This window comes from Aspergillus eucalypticola (assembly GCF_003184535.1).
Source record: "Aspergillus eucalypticola CBS 122712 chromosome Unknown BO83scaffold_19, whole genome shotgun sequence".
In the NCBI taxonomy this organism is placed as follows: domain Eukaryota; kingdom Fungi; phylum Ascomycota; class Eurotiomycetes; order Eurotiales; family Aspergillaceae; genus Aspergillus; species Aspergillus eucalypticola.
The window spans coordinates 103,895-122,646 of NW_020290293.1; the positions used below are offsets into that span (position 1 = coordinate 103,895).

The 18,752-nt window shown below is 51.8% G+C and overlaps 7 protein-coding genes across 7 annotated transcripts; 4 read left to right on the forward strand and 3 right to left on the reverse strand.

Annotated features, from left to right (window-relative positions):
• Positions 1-1,593: 1,593 nt before the first annotated feature.
• Positions 1,594-2,484, forward strand: BO83DRAFT_418642 (uncharacterized protein; the record flags this gene model as incomplete). The annotated part of the gene is made up of 2 exons (XM_025534828.1): positions 1,594-1,607; positions 1,644-2,484. 2 exons carry the CDS (start codon positions 1,594-1,596, stop codon positions 2,482-2,484), a joined length of 855 nt encoding a protein of 284 aa, XP_025386087.1.
• A 359-nt stretch (positions 2,485-2,843) lies between these two features.
• On the reverse strand, positions 2,844-4,622 carry BO83DRAFT_379962 (uncharacterized protein). The gene has a single exon (XM_025531630.1). It carries the CDS (start codon positions 4,606-4,608, stop codon positions 2,875-2,877), a length of 1,734 nt encoding a protein of 577 aa, XP_025386088.1. The 5' UTR covers positions 4,609-4,622; the 3' UTR covers positions 2,844-2,874.
• A 4,728-nt stretch (positions 4,623-9,350) lies between these two features.
• Positions 9,351-10,844, forward strand: BO83DRAFT_73956 (uncharacterized protein). The gene has a single exon (XM_025537564.1). The coding sequence runs from the start codon at positions 9,438-9,440 to the stop codon at positions 10,770-10,772; it is 1,335 nt and encodes a 444-aa protein (XP_025386089.1). The 5' UTR covers positions 9,351-9,437; the 3' UTR covers positions 10,773-10,844.
• On the reverse strand, positions 10,840-12,388 carry BO83DRAFT_364535 (NAD(P)/FAD-dependent oxidoreductase). The gene is made up of 2 exons (XM_025529627.1): positions 11,821-12,388; positions 10,840-11,769 (listed from the first exon to the last, which is right to left on the reverse strand). Exons 1-2 carry the CDS (start codon positions 12,355-12,357, stop codon positions 10,918-10,920), a joined length of 1,389 nt encoding a protein of 462 aa, XP_025386090.1. The 5' UTR covers positions 12,358-12,388; the 3' UTR covers positions 10,840-10,917.
• On the forward strand, positions 12,378-14,407 carry BO83DRAFT_438900 (aromatic amino acid and leucine permease; the record flags this gene model as incomplete). The annotated part of the gene is made up of 1 exon (XM_025536137.1): positions 12,378-14,407. The coding sequence occupies exon 1, from the start codon at positions 12,782-12,784 to the stop codon at positions 14,405-14,407; it is 1,626 nt and encodes a 541-aa protein (XP_025386091.1). The 5' UTR covers positions 12,378-12,781.
• A 591-nt stretch (positions 14,408-14,998) lies between these two features.
• BO83DRAFT_379964 (putative 2-haloalkanoic acid dehalogenase) lies at positions 14,999-15,802 on the forward strand. Its single transcript, XM_025531631.1, has one exon. The coding sequence runs from the start codon at positions 15,070-15,072 to the stop codon at positions 15,790-15,792; it is 723 nt and encodes a 240-aa protein (XP_025386092.1). The 5' UTR covers positions 14,999-15,069; the 3' UTR covers positions 15,793-15,802.
• A 54-nt stretch (positions 15,803-15,856) lies between these two features.
• Positions 15,857-18,282, reverse strand: BO83DRAFT_448766 (Zn(II)2Cys6 transcription factor; the record flags this gene model as incomplete). The annotated part of the gene is made up of 5 exons (XM_025536696.1): positions 15,857-16,763; positions 16,815-16,985; positions 17,033-17,714; positions 17,767-18,185; positions 18,254-18,282. 5 exons carry the CDS (start codon positions 18,280-18,282, stop codon positions 15,857-15,859), a joined length of 2,208 nt encoding a protein of 735 aa, XP_025386093.1.
• Positions 18,283-18,752: the final 470 nt, after the last annotated feature.

Here is an 18,752-nt window from a genome sequence, read left to right on the forward strand (position 1 = left end):
GGGCGTCATTCAATCATTCTGTTGATGGAAAGTGATGCATCCACCGAGGTTGCCGTCCATGCGCATTTAGGGTTCCGAGCTGCCTTGTCCGCGGTCGGGTCCAGCAATGACAAGCGAATCACCAGGTGAGTGGGAACAGGTATCCCCGCTATGTGGCTTCTACTGAAACTTTGCCACCCATAATACTGTCATATCGCGTGGGTGACAGATCCAATCGACTAGGAAATTGTTCGAGTTATTGCAGAAACTATGAATAGCTGCGGCAGGGGAGTCGCCAAACTCCCTCCTGTCTCGGCCGTATCCCAAAACAATCATCCTTTGACATTCTATGAAACGTCAATCCTCGTGTGTGATCTGGATTCTCTATATCCGCAAGTTCTGATGAGTGTCATTGACCGCGCATTTTGACCCCTCGTTTGTATTGTGATACGCCGATTGCAGGCAAAAAAATTGCCTAGAAGCCTCTTTCGGTATGGCGGTCTGATCCAGAATCCGTGCGAGAGACGCCTAGATCCTGCGCGCTGGGTTGGATCCCTGTCATTCGCGTGGCGGAGAACCGTCCACTTGCAGAAACGCTTCGCGTCTGAGTGATGCTTTCTAATTCAATTTAAAGTTTTTTTCCTTGCTGTGAGGAACGACGTGTTCTGAAGGTTCCACCTCATGGCCCCGTGCGGACACGGAAGACCAAGAGGCCATCATTAACAACAAACACAGCTAATGCAGCCATCAGCCTGGTCGTGTTGCCATGTTACTTGCGATTCTGAGGCTTCTGAGAGGCCCGAGTTATCCGCTCCCATGATTTTGACATGGCAAAGGGGTTGATGATCTCATATTGAAGCGATAGTCTGGGTACGGAGTACAACTAAATCATGTTGACGCATCAAGCATCTCACGGCTGGAGAAGCTCGCGATATGCTGAACTATTGGCTTTATTTTCCTCTATTGCATGGCCTATGTCATTGAGTATTCTCTGTTAGGTTTGATACGAACGAAATTGACAATCCTTTCCTAATTGGCACATCCCTTGCAACCTGGGCCTCCATATCACAGCTCGTTACTCCATATTAACCTCCACAATCTCAAATGAGAAGTGGACATGTGAGATTAATTGCTGATCTATTTCACGTGAGGACACACCGTTAGAATAGGAGTATGCCAGTGATTATCAGCAGTAACTACAGACTATGACCAAGCCAAGGCAGGAATGGAAGGTTCCATTCTTCTTCGGGTCCTTACAATTCACAGACATTAGTTTCCGCGTTCTAAGGGAGCGGCGCTAGCAGTTAGCCGTCCCATTACACATTATATATTCAATGATACTGACAATTGAAAGGGATTGCAATGTTCTACTATAGCAGTAACAATCTCAAGCTTTTTATCTATTTTTTTTTTTCCTTTCCTTATAATCCTAGACATTCCCTCAGATGATATTGGATTACCTGGAGGTTCAATTACAATCCTGGCAGTAAGCGGGATCTTTTACGCGCCCATCCTACCTGCAGCTGTAGCCTTGCAAACCGCCCGCGCATTGTGGGACTAGAGCGCGGGTAATTCGCAGGGCTGGGGGCCATATCCACCAATGTAGGAACGAAGATGGCATGCCGAACGTAAGTGCACAAGGCTGAATACCGGTGACTTCGTAGGCTTAGATTTTTCTACATTGCTGCTGACGGTGCTGACAAGGAGAGAGCAGGCCTCTCCCTTCCGAACTATCCAACCTGCTGGTTAACAATTCACTCTTCCAACCATCCCGCTTGTACTTCCTTGCTTGCCACTTCAGCTAACTTCACTATCTGCGTCAATCCCTTAATGAACTCGCCTTCTGCAGATGATGGAGTGACTATTGCTCTCACCCTAACAACGACTTCGTCGACTCTGTCGCTTTCCTCTTCCCACTCTCTTGAGCTGTTTGTCTGCGCCCGCATCATCCAGTCCACGTGCCCGCGCCGATCAGTCACCATCGCCGCCGACCGGTCGGTGTTTGCAGGCGAGGGTTTAAAAATCGGCGTTTTTGGGCCTGGTGCCGTCTCTAGGCAGGATCCATCGCGTGTTATCAATTTTGGAATTATTAGACCCCGCTATCGTGACGACTTTGAGGGGCCAAGCTTGTCTGAAAGAGGGTACCGCTTCCTTACCATTCCAGCTGATGGTACGGGCATCGTAGTCCCTTATGGAATATCGTTTGATCGGCTGTTCAAACACTCTACACTTCGTCCGGAAGATATTATACCCGGAGAGGAGTTCGAGATCAAAGTCAACAATAATCGATGTGAGGTCTTGTGGTGGTGCTGGGGTGATGTAGAAGGCGACCTCAAAGGGAAGAACCTACACACATGGTCGCAGGGAGGGAATTATCTGTGCTCGTTTGATGAGCGACCGAGTGAGGAGGAGATCGGGGAAGGGAACTACGTCCTGGGAGGGGATGTGGACAAGTTTGAGGTAGAGGACCAGACTGGATCACTTACTATGAAGATGATTCCCTAGCTACGGTAGCATCCAATGTAACCCCTATTATGAGCACATCCTCAAACACTTGCGGGAAGGTTCTCTGAATACATCTTGCCTTATCGGGAGGGACCATGTCTGGGATTGTTTGATTTGTTCGGAAGGCAGTCGGCAGCTAGGATCAACTATATTATTTTTGAACAACCAGCGTAGGTGGTAAGTGCAAACACTGGTTGAATATGGACCTCGCTTGGTAACTAGTCCACCGGATGAGGTATACTCGAATAGGATAATCATATGTTGAGACATAAGTCATCCCAGTTGCTTTGTAGTCAACGGTATATCGTTTTTGGTCTATTTTGTTTTGACATCATATGATCTTTCATTGCGCTATCGGATGCTAATCAAAAGACAAATGTGGGCTTGAGGTCAGAGCCGCAATCCCTCGGCTACGCAGTCCAGCACCTTCGCGCGAAAGTCCAGAGAAAGTTCCGGATCACTTCCCTTGCGAAAGTCACCACTAAGACAGGCCACAACTGCAGAGGCATAGGCGCTGCCCATCTCCTTGGGTAGGTCACGTTGAGCCAGCGATATTAACGCAGCACGGACATCGCGAGCCTTGGGTAGTTTGCGAGTACGCTGGCCCTCTTTGATGCGTGTTTCAAATAGGCGAGACACTGTCTTCCACAACCCAATCTCTAACAGAACCACCCCTAACGCGTATATATCATGGAGCCGGGAAAATTGTTGTGTGGGAACTCCCTGACGGTCGGGGTGGCGGTAAAGGTTGGGTTCAATTTCGAAATCACTACGCATATCAGTCGCTCCTTCGACTGGGCGGGCATAACCCCAGTCACTGAGAAATGCGAGGAGGTGCGGTTTTCGTAATCCGCCTTTGTTGGACGTCGCGGTTGAGGTGAAGGACAGTTTGGACAAGAGCTCAACGCTATTGTCCTGGGTCTGCTCAAATAAAAGAATACCTCGACTCCAAATGTTCTTGTGCAACCAGAGCGAACCGTGGACGTTGAGAGTGGTTAGTGCGAGGCAGTGCGCGATGGCGAAGCGATCCTCAAGCGATGGCTTTGTGGGCCGCTTGGTCTGGGGATCTACTTGGTTAATCAAGCTGTGCAAGGTCGTCAGGCTGTTCTGCACTGCGATCGACTTGTCGTCAGTATCAGGAAGTGGTAGTCGGTACGCAAAGACTGTGCGCTCCTTCTCTGCATCATCCTTATATCCCAGGCACTGGAGGGAGTAAATCGTTGGTTGTGATACCTCAGCAGTGTCCTTTCCCTCAGAAAACGTGGCATTCTGGAGGAGCCAAGCCAGGTCCCGCAGTGGTGCTTTTAGTTCTGCGATCTCTTCTTCATCAAGGTCATCATATCGCAGACGACGATCATAGGGGCGAAATTCCAGGACTACGGGAGTTGATTGATCTTGGTGAGTCCACGAACCCAAGTGGAATCCATCCGATGCGCTGTCAGACTCAGTAATGGTACCCGCGAGTTCTTGAAAATCAGTTGGCGCATGAAGAAATGCTAGTTGCTGTCGTTTGACCACCTCTTCTAGTCCCGTTCCCTGCACTTCGGTCGCGGCTGGCGGCGAGTTCGCTGCGGAGCCATCGGTCAGGGTGTACAAGGCCTCCTGGGAGAAGTGCTGCATCAGGTCTCGCAGACTGTCTGTCCATTCTTTGTATTCGGCCAAGACACCCAAGAGTTTCTTCTTATCAAAGAGTGCCCAGTCGTATCCTTTCAGCTTGATTTCCTTGGCTTTGGCCTTAGTCCGATCGAGGAACGACTGTTTCCATTTTCCTCCCTTCGGCAGGGCATCGTCGCCGTGGACTAGTGCTGCAGTCGAGGCATCCAAGATCTCATACTCTTTCACCAGAGCGCGATATTCAACCAACACGCGACCCATCTTCAGCAAGAGGTTACATATTGTCTCTCCGACCCAGTCGGGAAGCTGTCCTGGGAGCAGAAGACCGCGCTTTTTATCCAAGAACCGACGCTGGAAGAACTCCAACGATGTCAACTGCAGGTCCAATCGAAGCTGAATGGCGGCCCGATCATCGTCATAGGCTTTGACGTCTGAAATGACGCCCTTTATGAAGATGGTCACTTGGATGACTTGCTGGACTGCAGTGACTGCGGTACCATAGACATCCATTTTGGCCAGCCTCGTATGATATGTTAGCGTTTACCTAAAGAAATAGCAGATCAGCAAGGCAACTGGCAAGTATTAATATGCGGGCTGCCGCCAGAGCCACCACGCAGGGGCCCGAGACGAGTCATGTCGGCGGGTCTGACAGGTGGCCTAGCGCTGACGTGAGAAACCCCTGCGTCCCAGCAATACTGGAAACAGGTTTATCCTAGCTTGGAAAGGAAAATGTTAGGAGGATCATGAGGTATTATCATCGTATTCTGATGGAGACGTGGAAAAAACTGATACAACCACCATTAACCCTTCTATCATCGTGAGCTTCTTTACCCTATCGGGTGCCGCTGCTCCCGCCAACCAAATATATCTCATTTCGGTGACGATTCTGCTTTTTCGACCGTAGATTCAAATTGTCAGTGAGTAGAACCGTTATCCCGGTTAAACAAAATCGTGATATTGAGTAAGTTTATTGATCATTTTTGACAGCTGCATAATTTCCAGGCGATGGTATTAGTGCCTGAGTTTCCATTTCCTTGCCATTCATTACCCGACCGATAAATATACTACTAGGGTTCGTTGGAGCTGCTGAATGTCATAAATCGTGACATACTGTTTTCCCCCCACATTGGGTTGCTTTATTGGCCTCAAGATAGGAAAGTGCGGCCCGAGTAATAAGCGAGCAGCGTGTTCCTTGGGCTTTTTGGGCTTCTTCTGTGATATGGTTTGAATAGGTGTAACTATTGACAGCCGATTACCTTGTTGTTCCTTCTCTCTCTTTTGCCGTCACTCTCCGCTTTCCCGGCGGCTGTCCTTTATTTGTGTTGATTTTAAGTGCGCACAACAAGTCAATCACCGAGATCAATTCCCCACATCTCTTTCAATCGCCAATATCACCACTATGGCCTGAATCGAAAAACCCAAAATCCTTCTTCTCTCTCTCGCATATCAAGACTTCCTCGATGGCACCTATTCCGGCCTCTTGTGCAGGCTCCTGTAAGTAGCCACCGTCAGGCGCACAAAGGTAAATTCAGGGAATTCTTCGGGGTGTTGGCCTTCCCTGGAGTTATGGCGATTATCATCGTACAACATTCCAACTCATTCCTTTCGATCTATTGCCTGACAACGTTGAGCCATCTTCATTGCCTAAGCCGTATAGCATAAAGGTGCTTCATGTCAAGTACGCTCGATCCGAGGACAAGCTCTATATTTCGGTTGAGGGTGCGGTAAGGCAAAGTCTGGTTTGGGCTCCAACTTATGTGGATTAGAGTCAAGCTGCTGTGGTAGGGGCCAGGCTCGGACAGGGGCATCTCTACTACTATGGAGATGTGATTGGGGAGGATGGATCAGACCAGCTGATGTTGTCCCTTTGCGGGTTCTAGGGAGAGTGGGGTGCCCATGAAGAATGATTCCGATGGTTAGCGGGAGAATTTACGCCAGGTATCTATACACATCCGCTACATGCTCAAATCTTAGCGAAAGGAAAGGCAAAGTAATTGGGTAACAAAAGAAAAGAAAAACATTACGATACAAGTCGGATCAACAGTACCGCAAAGCAGTAAATCAAACAAGTTGAACCCGATCCAGCAATAAAAATGAAATAAATAAAAATATCTAGACTATAGCTTGTGACCCCGCGGCGAATAACTTCACATTACCGCAGCCACTGCCTCGTATGAGTGGGGATAGCGTCAGCGCTAGCGGTAGTGCGAGTGACGAGTGTGATGCACACGGCAAGGAAGGGAAGTTCATCCCGCTCTTGTCAACAGTTCATCCTGGAAACGGAAGAGGACTCGTCTTTTTGAGTCAACCATCTTTTCATTCATGCCATGGATTTACTCGACGATGATGGCGCTGCACTACTGCAGGAGGCTCTCGATACCCTCGACGAAGATGGCATTGATGAAATGGATCCGTTCGATCTGGATCTCGATGATAGCGGAGCCAGTATTTCTCCCGACGACCTCCTCGACAACACATCCGAGCCCCCAGATCTCGACCCGCTCAGCTTGGTTGACGACGAAGAATCCCATGATGGAAACAGTTTATCATCCACCGATCTCCTAGAGGAAAGAGTCACGGCAGTGCGGAATGGGGAGAATGCTCTGATGACCTCGGTGTCCGACTTTACCAGCATCCTGTCGCGAACCGGTATCCATGGACCCCGTCATCTGCAAACCTACAATCTCAAGCGCCGCGCAGTCAAGATTGGCAGTGGCGGACAGTTTACAGTATACAAGGAGATCCCCGGCCGGTTCTTTGGCAACGAAGGCTTGGTGATCAAACGTGTCAAAGTGTTCCTGTCCCGTGAAGGAAACTCCAGCTTTGCCTCCGGCTCGGACTATCGTCAACGACTACGGTCCTTGGAGCTGGAAGTGCTCGCTTTATCCAACCCCTACCTCCGAAACCACCGCAATATTGCCAAACTCGTCGCCTGGGGATACGATTACCCTTATCCCGATACTCCAGTGCCAGTATTGTTCGTGGAGGAGGCGCTGATGACGCTTACCGACCTTCTCAAAATTGATAACGAGAGGTTACTTGGGTCGCAGCCTCAGGATGTTAAGTATCAGCTCTTGCTAGATGCAGTGTCAGGACTCGAGGCGCTGCACCGGCTGCATATCGTCCATGGAGACGTCAAACCAGACAACATCTTAATCTACAAAGATGCTGCAGGGAATGAGAAAGTCCCGCTATGCGCCAAGATCAGCGACTTTGGGGTCTGCGTCGATCTAGAGTCCCCGGAAGATAAGCTTACTATCGAAAGTTATTATGGAACCGAGGACTGGCGGGCTCCTGAAGCTAGCGATTACTCCAGGTGGCAGGGCGATGCTTTCGACCCGGAAGTTATGTTCCGCTTCGATTCCTATAGCTTGGGATTACTCATCCTATCCAGCTTTATCAATCGTGGTGAGCCAGTCAAATTGAAGACGCCTGGAGAAGATCCAGTCGAGGTTGCGCTTTTCATGCTGAGAGAAGATGCAACCATCACTGGTCCACTCCGGATGCAAATAGGCAAAGCTCTCCGGCAGCTGCTGGCAACGGATCCTTGGAAACGCAGTTTGGCAAGTCCTGAACTGCTGAAGCTGGATATACCTGCATTTTCATCATGGTAACTTTGTACCCTTCACTATCTGCTACATATCAGAAGCCGCTGACTTGATGCGCCGCAAGGCTTGCTGTGGCGCAGGATACTCGCAAGGTCACTGGTAATGTTGGAATCATCGATCCGGCACACAACCAGGGCCCTAGATTTTGGTATCGATTGGACCCCTCCCTTCTTGCAGACCTTGAGCAGCAATTTGCCGAGTCGCACAGCGACCAATCTTTGCGACATGCCGGTGACGTTCTGCTGGGTATGGCCCAGTGCATCACGGGAGCCAAGCCATTGTATCTTGATCGCCTGCTCACCTACATCACCGAGGCTGCCAGAAGTGGCTATTTGCCGGCTCGAGCAGTATACGCGCAGGTCATGCATGCTCATGGCCAGACGCCGGCTTTCAATCAACAGACACTAGATAAGTGGTTGCTTCAAGCCGTGTCTGAGGGATACCTCTTTGCGTTACCCTCTTCGAGGGTCACAAAAGCGCAGCTGCAGACCGCAAGGCAAACGTTTCGAGATGCAGGTGGCTTTTGCACAGATTCCTTCAGCCGAAAGCCAGTCATCTTAGCTGTTGCCCAAGATAGGAAACGAGCAGAAGAGTGGCTTACAACGAACAAGAGGGTCGTTGATATCAATGGCAATACGCTATTGCACGTCGCAGCAGCACTGGGATCCATCGATGTTGTTCAATGGCTAGTTGGAAATGCCAAGACTCCAGTTGACGTGCTGAACGACAATGGTGAAACACCGCTCTACAAGGCCTGTCAAGCTGGACAGACGAACATGGTCCACTATCTTTTAGATAACGGTGCAGCTTCCTCCATCGCGACCCGGAGAGACAAGCTAACCCCCTTGCACTGGCTGTTCATGTTTCCCGAGGGCTCTACAAATGCCATTGCGACACGCTTTGTCCAGGAGGGAGGCTCCGACGTAAATGCTTTGATGGTTCCAGAGAGAACTGAGGAGGGTGCATACGCGGCACGAAGGAACTTCATGATTCATTAGTAAGTCCTCATTGGTTACTGTGTGATTGTTCCTGCCACTCGATTCTGACCAAGGCATACAAGCCCATTCGAACTACCCATGGGGACACCGTTCCATTGGGCAGCATTTGCTCGTAACATCCCAGCAATGGAGGTCCTGTTGGATCTTGGTGCGGATGTCAATGCCACGTATAATAACTCCGACAATGCGACAACTGCCCTAGGCCTTGCCAGCTGGTACGGAGACCTCGAAGTAGTACGATTCCTTCTATCTAAAGGAGCGAACGGCGGAGCAAAGGATGCACGGGGAAGAAACATGCTTCACCTGATGACCTTCCATCAACCAGAGTATCATGGTCCTCTACGGCAGGCATGGCATTACTGGATACGACACGGAAGTTGGGATAGTCATCTTCAACAGATGACAGATATGGTTGCCGCACTTACTCTGGCGGGCGCTAGTCTCGAAGACCGGGACGAGGTATATCCTCGAACTACGGCTGTCGTGAGAGCGGCAGAAGATGGAGTCTGGAACGGAGGTGCATTGTGCGCTTTGATCAATGCCGGTGCGGATGTTGAACGCCCCCGAGGATCATCAAAGGATACTGGTGAGTAGTTTTCTGGTGAATATACAGCACCATACATGAACTAATATCTGTCTCGCTCAAGTACTCCATCAGTGGGCCAGAATCACAGGCCCACGACTTGCCTACACAGACTCATACCTCTATATCCTGCAGAAGATAGTATCAGGGATGGCGTCTTTAGACATTCGCAATGATTTCGTCGAAGAGACTCCTCTTCACCTATTGGTGACAATCTACCACTCCGAGGAAGAGTTCCGGCCCGCCTGTGATATTCTCTTTGCTCACGATCCCCAACCCGATGTCAATTTGGGCGATCGACAAGGCCTTACTCCTCTGCTGATAGCCGCGGATACGAACCAAGTCACGCAGGATCCTGAACAACGTTTGTTTTATCTAATCGCCCATGGAGCTGATCTCCGAGCCCGTACCAGCGAGGATAAGGATGTCTTTTGCCTTTTGGCCAACAACAAGACGTTGAGTGACCAGCAGAGTCACGATATTATTCATCGCTTGTTGTCGCATCTGGCTACTCTTAAAGGGTGTAGCATCGCACAGGAGTACAAAAAGCACTACCTTCCGCACCGTGGTGCGATCCTCACCCTCAGCACGGCTGCAATGGCGGGAAGAGCGAAAACCACCTCCCTCCTACTAGATGTCGGTCTCGACGAGGCCATCAACAATTCGATTAAGCCGAGAGACCCTACTACCGTCCTGGACAGCGCCATATCATCAGCAGCGCGGAGCCGACACATGCATCTCGATCTTCTGGCGGCGTACAGTCCAGGGGCCCCACGAGCCCGTGCCCTCGCAGCCCAGACGGTGTACGATCCGCGTCAAGGACCACCGACGCGCGCTGCCGAGGCTTACACCGGACTACCAGAAGTTCTGCGGCTTTTGCGCGCCCGTGGTGCAAAGCGAGCTTGTGAGCTAATGCCATCCTCTCATTTCGAAGTGAGTTCGGATCATCCTGATGTTTGGGATATCACTCAGATGTACTGGCTCGGGTTTACCACGGGAACACAGCCAAATAGAGAACGCTGGGAGGGCTTTTATCAGCTATCACGTCTACCCTCGGTAGGCTGGCGAGAAAGGGTCATCGATAGTCTCAGAGAGATGTACGAAGTTGACATGTGGTGGCCAGATCTGGCCATGCTCGAGGCTAGCATCAACCTTGTCAATAAGCGGGATAAGGCTCTCGCTTCTGGTACAGTACCGATGTCACCCACGCTTCCATCCGACCCAAGCACTGATGTAGTAGACGTTGAGCTGCTTGGACAGATGCTGCGGATGCTCATTACGGCAAGACACGACGCGGATGATGCCCAGACAACTTATGAGATTGCTTATGATTCCACGCCCATGACCAAGTGGATCAGGATTCGCGAGGGGCGAAAGTATGATCGCAGTCCTGCGTCCTTGGGTGAGCAAATACCCGAAGTGGAACTGGTGTGGGGAGACACTGGATTCGGGCTCGGTCAGAAGCGCGTGTGTCAGGTTAACTAAGAGAAGATAACTATCCGTCTGGGTGTGATCTAGCTTCTCACGTTCGTCTTACAGAGAAAATTATAAACTCATTAAACGTGATACAAGGTTGGGTGGATAGTCTATGTACGCGAATATATACAGTCAAGAAAACTAAGATAATTGCTCATGGCTTTGTGGAAGGAAAGTTGCCGGTGCCCAGAATATCTCCATCGCTCTCCTGTCCGTTGAGGGCGCGGTCGATCCGGAACTGCGTCGTCTTGAACAGTCGAGGCATAGCCGTCTCTTCGAAGGGGATCTTCTCCACTACCATGCGCGCAAGCTCCTGTGCCGATCGCCAAATCACCGGCATGCCGTGACCATTCAGTCCCGCCAGGATGAACTGATCGTCCTTGCCGGGCACAGCTCCAATGTGCGGGTTCGAGTCATACGAGTATCCCATGACACCCGTCCAGATTTGATCGACCTTCGCTCCGCTATCCTCCCATCCACGGTACGTCCGTTGCATGTAATCGTTGTAGTAGTCTTTGGCCGAGTCAATGAGAACGGTATCATCGACGTTGTTGTACCATTGCTCCTTGTATGAGCGGAACTTGGCGGCTGCTCCACCGACAACGATGCTGCCATCGGGACGAGGGATCAAGTAGGAAAGGGTGTTATCTTCGGTGCGGTTGATGTAGGAGTTGTTCAAGAGTGGTGCGGTTATCCCCTCTGGCACAGTAATGCGACAACAGATACCCTTGCAGGGTACAATATTCTTCTCGTACTCGGGAAGCAGACCGGCCACGTAAGCATTACTGGCGTGCACAACCGTTCCTGCGTGCATCTTTCCGCGGGACGTTTCAATGGTATAGCCGCCCTCCGGGCTGGGGGTTATCGATGTAGCAGGGGTAAATGTTTGCAGATTGACCTTTCCCGTAGCGAGGACGGATTGGAGAATGTGTAGGATGAATTTGTACGGCCACATGGTGCCCGCCGTGAAGGAGGCGCAGGCTTTAGCACCTTTGACACCACAGATCTGTTTGGTCAGCATGTACTACTTCATCCTGAGGTTGTGATTGGTACTCACTCCCTCCACGTTCTTTCCAGTGTAAAACACCACATCATTCATATACTCGAGATCCAATGACTTCATGAGCTCATATGTGCCCTTTGCCTTTTGCGCCGCCTCCTCGTTGCACCAGACATCGATAGATCGCGCAAGCGTAAAGTCGCAGTCAATTTTCTCATCCTCAACGACCTTCTTCAAGGCATGCAGGTTGGCAATCTCGAACTCGGCAATTTCTGCGCCAGCGCGAACACCTGCGCGGTCGACGTATGTTGGAATGTGGCCGTAGAAGTCCGGACGGAGATGTCCGCCATTGCGACCCGTCGCCCCGGAGCACGCTCCCCGGGCCTCTAAGATAGTAATGGACTTGACCTTCTCGCCGTGGTCACGCAGCAGATGGTATGCAGTGCTAGCTCCGGCGTAGCCGGCGCCGATGATCACGATGTCCGCGTGATCGGGGAGCTGCTCAGTTGAGCGGTGATCATGCAATTGATGCGGCTCATTTTGCCAGAAACATTCGCCAGGGTTAGAAACGGGGAAACAGCCAGCTGTAGCCATGATGAAGGTGTGCACAGTCACAAAAACGATGTGAGAAGCGGTTAAGAAATGAAAAACTGGAACGCGACCGTAATTTCTGGGCGGACGATAAGGGAGTCTTATCTGATGCTATCGCATCGTACCTTGATTCCACACCGGACCGGACTTTCCTATCGCGGCCTAGCGCTAATCTTATCGGTCGCGCCGGGACTGTCCCCTCTGGGCAGTTGGGGCCGGTAGGGAGGAATGCACTGGAGGGACAGCGACACGGTGAGGAGCATAGCTTCACGATGGATCATCCCTGCGATGGACCAACGAGATGATGGCGATTTGCAATGCGGGGAGTTGGGCATCAGAAATATACAAGGTCGCCCAATGCCAATACCCAGATCGCATTCACAATTCTGGCCCAGGGTAGTTATTCCATAGACATCCCGGCCGCATCATGGACGGTTCCTTCAGTTCAGAGAAAAAGACCCCCTACCAGACCGATGAAGAGAATGGGGACCTTGAGGCCATATCCGGCCACCTCGACGAGGCCCAGGTCTTTCAGCAGGGCCTGCACCAACGGCATATTCAAATGATCGCCCTGGCGGGGACAATTGGCACAGGGCTCTTTCTGAGTTCAGGTCGCGCCATTGCTCATGCAGGACCGTTGGGAGGGTTCCTGGCATATAGCATCATGGGGCTGTTAGTGTCCAGTGTGGTGTTTGCGGTGGGAGAGATGGGTGCCTTGGTGCCGTTGGCCGGCGGCGTGATTCGCTACGCAGAGATCTTCGTCGACCCCGCCCTAGCCTTCGCCAACGGATGGAATCAAATATATTCCTACCTCGTTTCGATTCCGTCGGAAATTGTCGCCGCCGCCGTGGTGATTGAATTCTGGACGACCATCAACAATGCCATTTGGATCACTGTTTTCGGGCTGTTGATGTTGATCACGGCCCTGGTGTTTGTGCGTGTGTATGGTGAGCTTGAATTCGGCTTCTCCATTCTCAAGATTATGCTTGTAATTGGCATCAATATCATGGCGCTCGTCATTACGTGTGGTGGTGGTCCGAACCATGTCAGTATTGGCTTCCGCTACTGGCGCGATCCGGGTCCGTTCGTGCAATACCTGGGCATCGGCGGCTCCTTGGGACGTTTCCTCGGGTTCTGGACGGCCCTGAACAGTGCGCTCTACTCCTATTCCGGCATCGAAAACATCACAGTTGCAGCATCCGAAACACGAAACCCACGTCGATCCATCCCCATGGCCGCTCGTCGCATCTTCGTCCGAATCATACTCTTCTACGTGTTGACCATCTTCATGATCGGGCTGGTGGTTCCCTCCGACGACCCCAACCTACTCGGCTCCTCAGGCACGGCCTCGGAATCCCCCTTTGTCATTGCGGCGCGCAATGCGGGCATAAAAGTGGTGCCTTCGATAATCAACGCGGTGGTGCTGACATCGGCTTGGTCATCTGGAAACTCGAACATGCTGGGAGGATCGCGTGTGATCTACGCCATGGCAGCAGAGGGTCATGCACCGAAGTTCTTCATGCGCATGAACCGGTTCGGCATTCCGTATGTTGCGGTGACACTATTGGGAGTATTCATGGCGCTGGGATATATGACGTTGTCCAGCTCGGCCAGCACGGTTTTCACTTGGCTACAAGACATTGTGTCCATCGCCACACTGGTAAACTGGGGCATCATTTGTATCGTGTACCTCCGATTCTACTACGCATGCAAGAAGCAAGGGATCGATCGTCACAAGGAATTGCCGTGGGCGGCGCCCTTCCAGCCATGGAGTACATGGATCACGCTGGTGCTGTTTTGCCTGCTGTTTCTGACGGGCGGGTACGAGACTTTCATTCACGGTGAATGGGATACCGAGACTTTCATCTCGTCATACTTGAATGTCCCCATTATTTTTGTGCTGTATTTTGGGTACAAGTGGTGGATGAAGTCGAAGATCATTCCGCTGGAGGATGTGCCTGTGCGGCCATTCATCGAGCATTACCGAGAGAACCCGGAGCCGGAGCCAAAGCCGAAACGGGGGTTACGGCGTTTGAATATTTTGTGGGATTAATGTATATATAGGTGTTTCTATAATCTTCAATAGCATTGTGGATTATCCTGCAGTCATTCAGTATTCTTGCCTATGTTCATCATATATATTTTCACTGCTAGGAGACTTCCGTCAAGTACACAAGGTACTGGATCCCACAATGCGTTCTAGCAAACAGCCATTGAGCATCATACTACATGTTAAAGTCCCATTGTATACTAGTCAGCCTAAACTAAGCAATCAAAAGTAGTTCCGACATACAACAGTTAGTTCGATGTATTCTCAATTCAAGCCGGTTATCAAAATGTGGTGTCAGCGCGATAACTACGCCGGCTATCAATGCACCTTATCAACACGCTATCAAGTATCAGCTCCTGGTCACATATCGCCATTTTCCCCTGAATTAACCTGCTCTTAGACCTACTCTAGTCCCCGTCTAGTGCACGCCAGCAGTATCTGCAAATGCGACCGGCCCGGCCTACTGAAATGGGCGAAGTTGCTGCCCCTCGCCCGGTATCGGCGGGCACCCACCACATCACGACTAGGAAGTACTATTTGATGCCACGCAGTTCCCCGCGATAACGCGTCTACCCCTCAATAACCGCAATACCACACAAACCCTCCCTCCATCCCTCTCTCCCTCCTCACTCAATCACCACTCCATCTCACACAACACAAACAACATGCCCAACCACGTCGTCTTCGACGTCGTCGGCACCTGCGTGTCCTTCGATGCCTTCTACGCCACCATCGAGCGCACGCTCGGCCCCCAACTCCAAGCCCACCACATCACCGCCCAAACCCTGGGTTTCACATGGATGACCTACGCCGAGCTCCAGTTCACCTTCCTTTCCACTTCTGAAAGCTACAAGCCCTACAAAATCGTCATCACCGAACTCTTCTACCAAACCCTCGCCATGATCGGCATCTCCGACCCCCACAGCTTCGCCACCCCCGAACAACGCGACGCCTGCGTAGCCGGCTACGCCGCCCTGGAGCTCCGTCCCGGCGCACGCGAATGCTTCGCCAAGCTCCGCGAGGCCGGGTTCACCGTCTGGTGTTTGACGACGGGCGATACGCAGCGGGTGCGCGGATACTTTGAGCGGGCGGGCGTGGACATGCCCTTGGAGAATTTCCTGACCTGCGATACGGCGGGCGTGGCGAAGCCGGCGTTGGCGGCGTATCGGCCCGCGTGGGAGAGGTTGGGTAGTGATGAGGGTGGGGAGAAGTGGTTTGCCGCGGCGCATTTGTGGGATGTCACTGCTGCTACGAAGGTCGGGTTCCGCGGTGCTTATTGTACGGTTTATGAGAAGGAGGGGGCTTTCAATGTGTTTGATGCGCCGTTGGATGTGGTGTCGGAGTCGTTGCCTGAGATGGCGGAGAAGATTATTGCTGCTTCGAAATAATGAATTGATGGTATGGAAAGAGTATGTTACATGATTATCGTAGTGGAGAGTAGTGTAGGGTAGGCTATGGAAGATCAACATGCGTCCAGATCGGATCTAAAGTCGACACGGCCAGGAACTCTTCTAGCACTTGGGTCTCTGTGCGGGTGGGCCAGGTTGCGGAGGGCGATAGATTGGCACCGCCGAAGATGGAGAAATCCAGGGTTGGATCGAACGGGGGTAGCTGCTCCATTCCGTCCAGCGGAACCGTCCACGGCTCGACTGTGTCAGGGTGCGGTGGGGCCGCTTCGGATGCAGGTTTCTTGAACGTCGTTCCCCAGTTGCGGAAGGCCTCGTAGTCGGACACCAGGCCTGTAGATTCCGAAGCGGGCTCCGGTCGCTGGACTACTGTGTGCAGACGCGCCAGCGACCTTTCCAACGCTTCAAGTAAGGATACTTCTGATCGTGCAGAATCGCCCGCTGCGGACATCTCCCGGAGCAACGCGAGTCCCTCCCGCATGGGCTGACGCAAGGCGTCTGACAGATTCTGCACGGAGAATGCGATAAGTACCAGTAGAGCAGCCCTACATGCGCTGTACTCCAGGTAGGACGCTCGTGCCAGTCCCGGTCCGTGATCGCGCAGCTGGCGACAGATCTCCAATGCCTCCTGAGAGGCTTGGATGCAATCGCCGATGAGACTGTCGCGGTCGGAAGGCTGGAAGTACGATTCCTCGGACGACTCTTGGGGACTTGCATTATGATGAGTAGGGGACTCCTTGCGGAGAAGGAATGGGCGACCGATGAACATGCGCAGGAGACATGATTCCAAACGCAGGTGCATGACGGCGCGATTCGGTTGCTGTCCCACCTGGACTGGGTTGACGAGCGTGTCAGAGATGCCTGCCCACCAGCGATTCCAGGACTCTTTGCGGGCTATTAACTGGCCTATGACGACTGGTAGTCCTGCTGGTTGGGCGTGTCTCAGACGCGATCTGTACACTGATCAGTAAGAGAACTATCACACAGGTGGTTCGGTGTCGCACATGTCATGGAGAAATTCCTCCAGCCAGTCTAGTATCTGAATTGAGATGACTGCACATTGCGGGCTCCAGGAGGACTGTGTCTGGCCGATGTCTGCCCGAGCCTGGGGAAGGTCTGCATCCACATCCCCACGATGCACAGACAAGGGGCGTCCGTGGAAGATCGAGATTAATCTACCATATATTAGCCAAGTTTGACAGAAATAGTGGACATCACAGACCTCTCCAAGGAATAAGCGGTCCACCAGACCCGCTTCCGCGTCTCCATCATCACCGGGCTGAACGCATCCCGGCGGCATTTCCGATGCATGCCGTTTTGCATAGCTAGACGCACCGCCAGATTCACGTAAATGTAACCAAGCCCAGAGGCATCCACTGGAAGAGCATAGAATCCGAGTAGTAGACATGCTTGTACGCTCTCCAAACAGGACAGCTCGATTATTTCCGGCAGTAGTCTGATGGACTGTTCGTAGAATCGCACCCCGACGTCTTCTTCTGAGAAGGTGGACGTCTGATTTTTGGGATCTCGGTCGCTAGGGGACTCCAAATGGGCATATTGAGTTCCAATCGCGAGCACAGAGAGCAGAATGCTGGAGACAGCGGCAGCTGTATCTCCAAGACTGGCAGGGTCGGTGTATAGTCGGTGGACGCGGTCCAACAGCCAGTCTTTTTCTACCAGAAACCAATGTGTGGCGGCATATTTGAGAAAGATCTTGACAAGGAAGCCCGTTATCGGACGAGGGGGGAAGCATGCCAGCGCTGCTGATAAGTGTTCGTTGGTCTTGAGGTGTTGGGCCCGCCAGTATCCTGAAATACGGTCGGGGCTCTTGGTCCGCATGTGACTTTGGATGCGCTCCTTGATGCGCATGGAAAAGTTCCAGTAGGAGAATTCCCCAGAGAAGTCTATGATGTCTTAGCTATTATCCAAGCCGGTTACGGCCAGAGCAAGACGCACGTGTAGTGGTGTCACCAACCGGGTCGATAGTACACTCCTCTTCCTCCAGAGCGAGTCCAGTCGGACTAGTGACCTCTGTATTATCTGAACCTCTGCCGGTGGTGAATGAGTTGGCCAGACGAGCAAGGCTCTTGGTGTCGAGCTCGATGCCCTCGATTGTGTGCTTCAAGATCTGTTCCATGTATCTGCATCGGTCCAGCAACTCCTGTACCTCCGCCTTGGCTGGCCGTGTTCTGCGGTGGATAATTAGCGTGCCGTTATACCCAAATTGCAGATGAACTCGCCTGGGAACGTAAACGCGAAAATCTCGGGCGCGCGACGCGAGGGCTTTCGATTCACAGGGACGTCGAAAATGAGCGCATCGTCTACAGGGGATTCCTCCTTCACATTTCTCCTTCAAGCGACGACATTCGTCGCATCTGCAGTGCTATTAGTGAGCTGATTATCTGGAACAACCAGATTCGTGTGGATTGTGGGGATAACTTACGCGCGGGCAGACCGACGGCCTTCTGCCATACCGTTTAGGTGTATTTGACTGAACTCTACGATGAGAAATAAAGAGGCGAATGTGTCAAAGTACCAGAGACGGGATATAATCTGGACATATATGCTAACAGCTGCTCCGATGCTTCTCCGCACGCGATAAGCTGTGATAGACAACCCCCGCAAGGGGCATCCTGCTGACCGGCACTTCTCTCGCTGCGGTTGGACTGTTATCGCCGCCAGTGGGTCGACTGGGAAATGCAAGATAAGCTGTTCCCCACAAGCTGTGCTCTTATGTCCTAGTGTACTAACGCCTGCACTGAGGAGCAGATGAATGGCTATCTGGCTAGTGTGACCGAAGATTATTAATATATTTTAATTCATACGAGATGCAGAATCAATTAATTGAGGCGTACAAGGGCGTCAAACATCATCTTCCCCTCCTCCTGGTCTCTTATGCGGAATAATCACAAATTTATCAGCGATTGAATCACTCCGTCTGT